Genomic DNA, 11,732 nt, shown 5'->3' with positions numbered 1-11,732 from the left:
TTTTGCGGTGACATATAGTATTGGTTAGGTATTTGATTCTGATACTGGTTCTGGTGCGCATTAGGTATCGTTTGGGATTGCGCGGTTGGGAATCCAGGTGGTGTATCATCATTTCTAGAATGCCTCGTCAATTCAAGCTCATTAATTTTGTCTTCAGCCTCTTTTAGCTTACTTTCTAACTGAAGGATGTAACTATTATGATCATCATCTGACTCAACACCCTCTTCTGGTGCTCTGAATGTTCCGGGGTTGGATGGGCCAGTTGCGTTTCTATCAGCCATACATGTGCTACAAAACAGCTTACACAAAAGCTTAGTGGATATCAGTTAGTTCAATCACAACTAACACACATATATCTTATTTTCACTTAGCCCCCACTCCCACAGACATGTTTGACTTGCCTCAGGGTTTGGGAACAAAATACGCGCACGTACTTGCTGCCAAACCATGCTCTGATACCAACTTGTAACACCGGCCATTTTTTTTTTACACACAGCGGAAGACTTTATTAACAAACACAATATAAGTCACGTCATTACATTAATCCGTGTAATTACGTTTAAGTTTACACAACGGTGTTACGTTATTACAAAACATTATTTATACAAAAGTCCACATCAGAGTTGGGTTGTCAAACATGTCTTCTGCATCAGCACCCATCCCGACTAGCAGTACCTAAACCTGCAAGGGGAGAACATGTGGGGGATTAGCGCACCGCTAAGTGAATGGAATCTATCTAACAGATATAGCTTAAGCCACACACAAGCTATATACATCAACAGTACCTGCTAACTACCAACTAGCATACAATAAGACAATACGATGATCGGCGGCTTGTACGAGCACATGACTCTCAGCTGATTGGGCCTGAGTCTACCGATAGTCCCTGCTACTCAATTCACAGTATAGTTATCCAGATGCAGGGGATGCATCATTCACACTATACTCCACAATCAGTAGCCTATGGACCCAATCTCCCCTAGGCACGGTTGACCTCATACGGACTCTAACCTCTCCTAGGCACGGTTTTTAAGTCCCCAGTCTCCCTAGGCCCGACTGGTGCCATTCACATAGTGTACACATAATTCACATACAACATCAGGCAAACGATATTATTCTATCATAGCAATTCCTACACTATGCATGGTAAAAGAATCAACCACAGTAGCATGATATGCTACTTAAACTCTATCCGTAGATAGACCCACTCACCAATTACCAGCAACTGCTCAGTTATTATTTCTGAGCTTCCTCCTTGTCCTTATCTCCTGAGAACAGCAAAAACCAAGTTAGAATAGTGTTCCCATCAAGATTAGACACACTGACAGCGAATTATAGCAAATTAGTAAAAAAAAAGCGTCCGCTAAAATTTTCATGCTTAACACTTGTGCACTTTCAAAATTTACATCCTAAACACCAAAATATAAACGGGCAGCATAACGGCTAGAAAAAGGCACTTTGGTAAAACATTCTGCCCTGGACACACAGTCGGTCGACTGACACTGACAGTCGGTCGACTGTCGACACAACCGGTCGACTGACCTTACCAGTCGGTCGATTCACTTGGTATTACATCAATCAGCCGAAGGTAAATCTCAATCGGTCGGTTCATTCAACAATCGGTCGGTTCACCATCAGTCGGTCGACTGTCGACCGACAGTCGGCCGACTGTGTTCATCTTCCTCAGAAACTGAACAAAGGCTACGGACTTCACGATGAAATTCTCAAATCTCGATCTAGAGCTCGTTTTAAACACCAAAATCGACCACAACTTGTTCACTACTTGTTATAGACTCAAAACCCACAACAATTTGACCATAACAACACTTAAATCATTTGTTTTGACACAAATTCAAGCTTTTTACAAAACTCACACAAAACCATGAATTTAACAACGAATTGAACACAAAAACACATGTTACTTACCTTGATAGATTCAGTAAACGATAAAAAACACGATTCTAACACCAATTTGAGCTCAAGATCAATGTTTAAGGATTAGGGTTTGGTTTGGTGGGAGGGATGAAGGTACGGTGTTTTAGTGAATTTTCTAGAAATTGAAAGAAAAAGAAGTACACTAGTCACTTAATTGGGTTTAATTTTCACACTGTACAACACATAGGTATTTACCAGTTATCTTATATCTTTCGCACAAGATTAGGTAACCCAAACGAGGTCCAATTGAAATAAATAAACATATTCTGGGACCCTTGTCACAAACTGGTCACAACACAATTATAATAAAACACTAATAAAATAATTAAAATAAAAAGCACTTAAGACTAAGCACAAACCCTAAGAGCAAAAATAGTCCACTTACAACTAGCCCGGGTTTCAGTCTGTTACAGATTAGCACATCTGTCCAGAGTTCGTTAGAGTTCAATTTAATTTTAAGGTTTATGCTACTCAATAGATAGATATATTTTTTTTGTTCCATTGTGGGCTATATACCCAGAAAAATACTATTGCAGACTACTTACTTTGAAAAGTGTGCTAATGTAAACCAACTTAACTTGTTAATCTGGTGATCGAAGAAGCTGTTTGAATGTTAAATTCTGTTACATTCCGTTAAATACTGGAATTTTGTAATGAATTTTAGTCGGATTTGGAGCATCAGATAGCTTCATCAAGTGATTATGAACCATATTATATGCTCAAATCAATCTGAGATTCGTTAGATTATTTCGAGGATCTCAACGATTAGAGTTCGGTTAACGATGAACACGATCTCAATCACTATGAATTTGAACCCGTTAATCATGTTTGGTGGTCGAAGAAGTTTCGTTTGATGTTAAAGAACTAATCAGTATTAGGCCACTCCCTATCGTGACTAACACTATTCATCCTCTTAACTGCCACATCAGCGCCACATCAACACTTATATCTTATAACTAACCCATAAAATCCTATAACTAAACACTCCCTATAATAATTACCAATAACCAACAATGTACAAAAAATATAGCACAAAGTATAAACATTTTAAAGCATTGAGGATCCCACATGCATATAATACTCGCCAAATTCATGCTGAATGCGTATAACTAAAGCGGGTAACTAAGTGCTGCCTATAGTTAGTTATGGGTGGTGACGGATAAGTAGCGGGTAACTACCTATAACTTATCAATAAGGAGTGCTCTTAATAATTACTAGGGACTACAAATGCATTCCGGCACTCAATGCTTTCTGATTATCTTTCGGCACGGATGCAATCCCCAATTTGTAATTTGGACTTTCCATTTTTGGAACTGAAGTACTCCAACTATATAATATTTCAAATTAGGGTTTTTGACCCGATCCAGAGTAACTAAAAATGGCGACTCGTGTTGCGTTTAGATCTCTCACCTCCGCCACAAATCAAACTCTGATTTCTCGTATCTCAACCACCACCACCATCATCACACCTTCCTCAATTCCCCGATTCCGACCACTGATTGCTGCCGCCACCGCCAGTTTCTGGTATCTCAACCACCATCATCACACCTTGTGCACATACCGGACCAGATCTTTGGTACAACACAACGACTATGTAAATGAAAGGTTGAAACCTCCACCTAAGAAACATGTGCTGTCTGATGAAAATGGCTGTGATTTTGAACATTGGCTTGTTATCGTTGACAAACCTGAAGGTGAACCTACTCGAGATGAAATTATTGATTCCTATATCAATAAATTAGCTAATGTTGTTGGAAGGTACTATTGTTTTGTTTTAGGGTTTAATAATTTTTATTTTATTCATTAATAAATTTGACATTAATTTTTATTTTATTATATTAATTTTAATGTATGTACTGTATATCTCTCATGTATTTTTTTATTGTTTACTTAATTGAATGATTGTTTTATGTGGTGTTTATTGACTGAAATAAATCTGTTACTGTAAAGTTGAAATTTTGTAGTATGATTATCGTTAAATAGTACGTGCTTCAGTCTAAAAATGAATTTTAACCAGGGTCAGCATATTTTTAAACTTGTAAATAATAATCATTTTTTTAGAAAAAGTGTGGTGGTGGTGGTGGTGGCGGCGGCGGCTATGTGTATGTTTATTATGTGCATATTGTGTTGTTTTTCTAGTTTCTTGTATTAAATTTTAGCGTGGTTTGATTGATTATTGTTTTGGTTATTAACTAGTTATGATGCTGCAAGGATGAAAATTTATTCAGTCTCGACTAGATATTATTATGCTTTTGGAGCACGCATAAACTTAGGTCAAGTTCTCCGTCTAGAAGGTAATTACGTAGCCAGATGATCATGTTTTTCTTTCGATTTTGGTTGTTTGAAGTTTAGATCTCATCATATGTTGTTGTTTTTGTCTTCTGTTAGCGGTATATGGTGTTCGTAGGGTGTTACATGATTCATATTTGGACGTAAAGAACAAAGACTATGGAGGTACCAATTACTAAGCTATTGAATTTTTTTGTTTTCAATTAATGAATGAATACTACTTCGCAGAATAAATATTTAATAACAAGTTGTTGAACCCTTGCTTCGCGCCGAGGGTTCGGTTTTCAATGTATTTTATTGCGTTTAGTTTGTAAAATTATTTCGTGGCTAAAGAATGATGTCGTTGAAGCGCAACTCGAGTCGAACTAAAAGGTATAACCCGTGAAAAATTTAAATGTTATTTTAAATTAACAATATATGTCCATCTCCGCGTTTAGCTATGTAATTACCGACTTTTAAAAATTTAACGCAAAATCAACGTGTATGAAAAACACCACAAATATTTAGCGTTTTTTAAAAAGCGTCCGTTTTGCTTATAGTTAGTGACATTGTGTTCCTAAAATTATTTCGAGTTTAACGATGGTGTCGGAAAAATTTAACTCGTTGCGAGCGAGAAGATATGACCCGTTGAATATTTGGGTGGAGTTTATATAAGATTTTTTATGAAAATGGTTATTTGACACTTTACCCCCTGTTTGGGGGGCTGATTTGAATATTTGAAAAAAGTGTGGAGGTCTTTGGTTAGGGGTGTTCATTAAACGGTTACACCCGAAAAACCGCCCAATCCAAATGCTTTTGGATGAAATAGGTTTGGCTAATTCGGATTTGATTCGGATTTTGGGTGATACCCGATTTATAAAATGGTTAGTGGATTGGTCATGGATATAAAATTTAATCCATGGTTCTAAACCGAATACCCGAACTATTGGTTAACGTTTTAATTTTTAATTTTTATACTTTTATAACTTTTATAAGATATCCCTATAAGATATATGAAAACTATTTGGTCAAATACATACATAAAAGAAGAAAGCTACCAACTAAATTAGTGTCAATTCTCGTAAATCAAGGATTAATTCTGATACTCATTACATCGTAAATCAATAATTCTTTCTCAACTAATTTTATTTGAATCATAATCAATATCATTGCCATAATTTTATCATTGATTTTCATCTATAATGCCTACACTGAATGTATTTGAGTATGATTACTATGGTTGTTGATTGTTAATCAGTACTCCAAATTATTTGTACACTATAGCGTGTTTTATATTGGTTATTTTTTTATCAGTTACTAGTCCCTAAGTTTTTTAATTGGTTTAAATTGGGAACCGACCCGAATAAACCGATCTTATATTCGGTTGGATTGGTTTGGTTTTGATATATTTGGTTTGGTTATTGGTTTTCAAAAATATTATAAAAAACCGATTTATCCAAACCGTTTAAACCAAATAAACCATAAACCGCCCGAATGAACACCCCTATCTTTGGTGGTGTAGTGAAATTTAATTAGAATTTAAAAAAAAAGGTGAAAGGACGAAAATGCCTCTAATTACTATTCACCATTTTTGTGTATTAGATAGTATAGTAATAGTAATTAGAACTAGAATTAGAATGAATAATTACTAAAAATATAATAATAAAAAATAAGTTTCCCGAGATAATAAAAATAAGTGAATTTGTTTTGTCTTTATACATAACAAAAAAATTTGAGTTTGTTACATATCAATTGTTTGAAGTTCATATTAATTGTTAAATTTCAAATCAATGGTTGACTTGAAGACATCCTCCGAATTATAGTTATGAACCCATCGAAAGGTCAATACTCGGTCTTTTGTTAAAGGGAACTGATCCTGCCACACTAGTTCTCAATCCATCCACACCAATTTATCAGAAGTACCTATATTACCCTTAATTAAACTATAATTTAAAATACTAAAAATACCACATCCTCTAATGACTTTATATAAACATTATTGATCCAGATTTATTAAACTTTCTCTTTTCTTCTTCCATTTCCTCCTTCTCCACAACCCTTCTTTTTCTTCAATCTAGGTCACAAATTCCAACGCACCACCACCTCCAAAATATTCTGATCAAGATTTCGATCAACCCATATAAAAAAATGGCGGCCATTTTTTGGGCATCCACGCACCACCCTTGTTCCACCGCTAGCGTGTTTGTAAGTTCGCAAGTTAGAAATTGTTGCGACTTCGTAACTTTATGTTCGTAAGGTCGTAAGATGGTCATTCTAAAGATGATTGCTTAATACCAATTGATGTAGAAGGTAAAATGGTCAAACAACATTTGTACTTATTCACTTAATGTAAAAAGATAGATACTTCCAAAGAGATGCAATATCAAAAAACACTTAATACAACAATTTGGTAAACACTCCCTTAGACATCGACGGTGTAGGTTCGTTCACTGGTATGTGTCCAAGAAAATATAGGAGGTGGCCGGAAACCATTTTCCGGCATGATGGGTTTTAGCGTCGGTAGTCATACGCCGTTGAAGTTAGGTTCGTACAGAGATAACGAGTTAAATGGTGGTGGTCATGTCTTGTAATTTACAGGTACTGGAAGTAATCGATGATTTAGTATTTTTGGGGGTGTTAGTTTTGGAATCTTGGGAGAGGTGAAGAAGAAGAATAAGAAGTGAGAGGGAGATATTTTAGGTAACAGTCCAGTACGGGAATAGGAGTAAAATTCATGGTTGGTTTTAATTCAAGGGTATTATTGGAAATTCATATAAAGTGGTGTGGATGGATTGAAATGTTATGTGGCAGGATCACCTCCCTTTGTTAAAAGATGACGTAATTATGACTTTCAAAAAACATTTAACAAACAAAGCCTCATTGTTTTAGTGTGTTGATGTGGCAGGGGAACCATTTATTGATGGAAAGGCTGTTCCTTATGATCCTAAGTACCATGAGGCGTGGATTAAAAAAGAAAACAAGACGGATTAGAACTGATTTGAAGGAACTTGGTTTTCTACATAACACAAGAAATTATACTATATATATTATCTTGCAAGTTTACTTCGTTTTGGTATGATAATTGTTGAAGTAATAATCTAGAAGGTGACATGACAAATTCAATTTGATCACAGCTTGGATGGCCACCAACACTTTCAATGAAGGTGAGGTCACGGGTTCGATTCCCTTCAAGGCACTTCAAACGCTTGGGGCGAACTTAAGAGACCAATAGCCTGAGGATGCTTTACCTGGTAGCGGTGGAGGGTTGGCTTGCCGTTTACCCGGGGTTTACCCTCTGCGGGGGGGCCAATGTGCCCGTTCGTAGTAGGGGTTCCTCGTAAAAAAAAAAAAAAAAAAAATTGATTGTTAAGTTGATTACAACTTTCATATAGTTGTGAATTTGATTACAACTAACATATAGATGACAACTTGATTACAACTAACATATAGATGACAACTTGTTTGTTGACCGAGAACATGACTTCAGATAGGATTGTGTGGAGGACTAGAATTAGAATAGAAGAGTAGGCTTTTGTTTGTTTGGGTGTTGGTTTGTTTGTGTGTTGGTGTGTTTGTGTGTTCGTGGGTCTGTGTGTTTGTGTTTTTGTGTCTTCTTTTTTTTTTTTTTTTTCGTGTGTTTGTTTTTGTTTGTTTGTTTTGTCATGTGGCGTGTTTTCCTGCGCTTTTTTTTTGGATAAAGGGGACGGTACCCCGGAGAAAATTGTTTTTCTGCGCTTTGTTTATTAACGGGTCCTCTTCTTTTTACTGGTTATGTATGTGTGTGCTTGTATGTGTTTGTTTGTATTCATGTTTAGGGATTAGGTTGTGGTTGCGGGTATGTTTGTTTGTTTTTTTTTTTGTTTTTTTTTTTATATGTATGTTTCTGTATGTATGTTTGTTTGCGTTTGTGGGTCTGCTATTATGTATGTTTGTATGTATGCTCGTGGGTTCGTTTCAGGTTTTCTTGTTTTTTGTTTGGGTACGTACGGTTTCTTGTATGTATGTATGTATGTATGTATGTATGTATGTATGTATGTATGTATGTACGTACGTACGTACGTACGTTTGTTTGTTGGTCTGTGTTTCTAGGTTTGTATGTTTTGTGGTGTTTAGAGTTGCTTGTTTGCGGCCATATATGTTTTTTGTTTTTTAGTTGTAGCATCTCTCGTTTTGTCTTGAGCTTCACCCTACTGTCTAAGGTACGTCTTCTTTTTCCCTTATATATATATACTCTTACTATTTTTTTTTTTACGGCTCTGTTAAGCGAGGCTTAGCAAGCGTCGATTTATTGGCGACTTGACTGCCGCTTATGTAGTGACCCGAACTTTTCCATGTTTATATATATTAATTGAGATTGGTATTTACATGATTAAATGTTTCCAACATATTAAGCAATCAAACTTGTTAAGACTTGATTAATTGAAATAGGTTTCATATAGACAATTGACTACCCAAGTTGACCGGTGATTCACGAACGTTAAAACTTGTAAAAACTATATGATGACATATATATGGTTATATATATAGTTAACATGATATTATGATAAGTAAACATATCATTAAGTATATTAACAATGAACTACATATGTAAAAACAAGACTACTAACTTAATGATTTTGAAACGAGACATATATGTAACGATTATCGTTGTAACGACATTTAATGTATATATATCATATTAAGAGATATTCGTACATCATAATATCATGATAATATAATAATTTAAAATCTCTTTTGATATTATAAACATTGGGTTAACAACATTTAACAAGATCGTTAACCTAAAGGTTTCAAAACAACATTTACATGTAACGACTAACGATGACTTAACGACTCAGTTAAAATGTATATACATGTAGTGTTTTAATATGTATTCATACACTTTTGAAAGACTTCAAGACACTTATCAAAATATTTCTACTTAACAAAAATGCTTACAATTACATCCTCGTTCAGTTTCATCAACAATTCTACTCGTATGCACCCGTATTCGTACTCGTACAATACACAGCTTTTAGATGTATGTACTATTGGTATATACACTCCAATGATCAGCTCTTAGCAGCCCATGTGAGTCACCTAACACATGTGGGAACCATCATTTGGCAACTAGCATGAAATATCTCATAAAATTACAAAAATATGAGTAATCATTCATGACTTATTTACATGAAAACAAAATTACATATCCTTTATATCTAATCCATACACCAACGACCAAAAACACCTACAAACACTTTCATTCTTCAATTTTCTTCATCTAATTGATCTCTCTCAAGTTCTATCTTCAAGTTCTAAGTGTTCTTCATAAATTCCAAAAGTTCTAGTTTCATAAAATCAAGAATACTTTCAAGTTTGCTAGCTCACTTCCAATCTTGTAAGGTGATCATCCAACCTCAAGAAATCTTTGTTTCTTACAGTAGGTTATCATTCTAATACAAGGTAATAATCATATTCAAACTTTGGTTCAATTTCTATAACTATAACAATCTTATTTCAAGTGATGATCTTACTTGAACTTGTTTTCGTGTCATGATTCTGCTTCAAGAACTTCGAGCCATCCAAGGATCCATTGAAGCTAGATCTATTTTTCTCTTTTCCAGTAGGTTTATCCAAGGAACTTAAGGTAGTAATGATGTTCATAACATCATTCGATTCATACATATAAAGCTATCTTATTCGAAGGTTTAAACTTGTAATCACTAGAACATAGTTTAGTTAATTCTAAACTTGTTCGCAAACAAAAGTTAATCCTTCTAACTTGACTTTTAAAATCAACTAAACACATGTTCTATATCTGTATGATATGCTAACTTAATGATTTAAAACCTGGAAACACGAAAAACACCGTAAAACCGGATTTACGCTGTCGTAGTAACACCGCGGGCTGTTTTGGGTTAGTTAATTAAAAACTATGATAAACTTTGATTTAAAAGTTGTTATTCTGAGAAAATGATTTTTATTATGAACATGAAACTATATCCAAAAATTATGGTTAAACTCAAAGTGGAAGTATGTTTTCTAAAATGGTCATCTAGACGTCGTTCTTTCGACTGAAATGACTACCTTTACAAAAACGACTTGTAACTTATTTTTCCGACTATAAACCTATACTTTTTCTGTTTAGATTCATAAAATAGAGTTCAATATGAAACCATAGCAATTTGATTCACTCAAAACGGATTTAAAATGAAGAAGTTATGGGTAAAACAAGATTGGATAATTTTTCTCATTTTAGCTACGTGAAAATTGGTAACAAATCTATTCCAACCATAACTTAATCAACTTGTATTGTATATGATGTAATCTTGAGATACCATAGACACGTATACAATGTTTCGACCTATCATGTCGACACATCTATATATATTTCGGAACAACCATAGACACTCTATATGTGAATGTTGGAGTTAGCTATACAGGGTTGAGGTTGATTCCAAAATATATATAGTTTGAGTTGTGATCAATACTGAGATACGTATACACTGGGTCGTGGATTGATTCAAGATAATATTTATCGATTTATTTCTGTACATCTAACTGTGGACAACTAGTTGTAGGTTACTAACGAGAACAGCTGACTTAATAAACTTAAAACATCAAAATATATTAAAAGTGTTGTAAATATATTTTGAACATACTTTGATATATATGTATATATTGTTATAGGTTCGTGAATCAACCAGTGGCCAAGTCTTATTTCCCGACGAAGTAAAAATCTGTGAAAGTGAGTTATAGTCCCACTTTTAAAATCTAATATTTTTGGGATGAGAATACATGCAGGTTTTATAAATGATTTACAAAGTAGACACAAGTACGTGAAACTACATTCTATGGTTGAATTATCGAAATCGAATATGCCCCTTTTTATTAAGTCTGGTAATCTAAGAATTAGGGAACAGACACCCTAATTGACGCGAATTCTAAAGATAGATCTATTGGGCCTAACAAACCCCATCCAAAGAACCGGATGCTTTAGTACTTCGAAATTTATATCATATCCGAAGGGTGTCCCGGAATGATGGGGATATTCTTATATATGCATCTTGTTAATGTCGGTTACCAAGTGTTCACCATATGAATGATTTTTATCTCTATGTATGGGATGTGTATTGAAATATGAAATCTTGTGGTCTATTATTATGATTTGATATATATAGGTTAAACCTATAACTCACCAACATTTTTGTTGACGTTTTAAGCATGTTTATTCTCAGGTGATTATTAAGAGCTTCCGCTGTCGCATACTTAAATAAGGACGAGATTTGGAGTCCATGCTTGTATGATATTGTGTAAAAACTGCATTCAAGAAACTTATTTTGTTGTAACATATTTGTATTGTAAACCATTATGTAATTGTCGTGTGTAAACAGGATATTTTAGATTATCATTATTTGATAATCTACGTAAAGCTTTTTAAACCTTTATTGATGAAATAAAGGTTATGGTTTGTTTTAAAATGAATGCAGTCTTTGAAAAACGTCTCATATAGAGGTCAAAACCTCGCAACGAAATCAATTAATATGGAA

At 34.4% G+C, this 11,732-nt stretch overlaps 1 protein-coding gene across 1 annotated transcript; it reads left to right on the top strand.

Moving 5' to 3' along the window:
• Window positions 1-3,180: 3,180 nt before the first annotated feature.
• On the top strand, window positions 3,181-7,331 carry LOC139877684 (multiple organellar RNA editing factor 8, chloroplastic/mitochondrial-like). Its single transcript, XM_071865114.1, has 4 exons — window positions 3,181-3,693; window positions 4,132-4,229; window positions 4,324-4,389; window positions 7,109-7,331. The coding sequence occupies exons 1-4, from the start codon at window positions 3,314-3,316 to the stop codon at window positions 7,192-7,194; spliced, it is 630 nt and encodes a 209-aa protein (XP_071721215.1). The 5' UTR covers window positions 3,181-3,313; the 3' UTR covers window positions 7,195-7,331.
• Window positions 7,332-11,732: the final 4,401 nt, after the last annotated feature.

The sequence above is a fragment of the Rutidosis leptorrhynchoides genome, chromosome 11 (genome assembly GCF_046630445.1).
Source record: "Rutidosis leptorrhynchoides isolate AG116_Rl617_1_P2 chromosome 11, CSIRO_AGI_Rlap_v1, whole genome shotgun sequence".
In the NCBI taxonomy this organism is placed as follows: Eukaryota; Viridiplantae; Streptophyta; class Magnoliopsida; order Asterales; family Asteraceae; genus Rutidosis; species Rutidosis leptorrhynchoides.
This window is presented reverse-complemented; position numbering and strand designations above follow the sequence as displayed.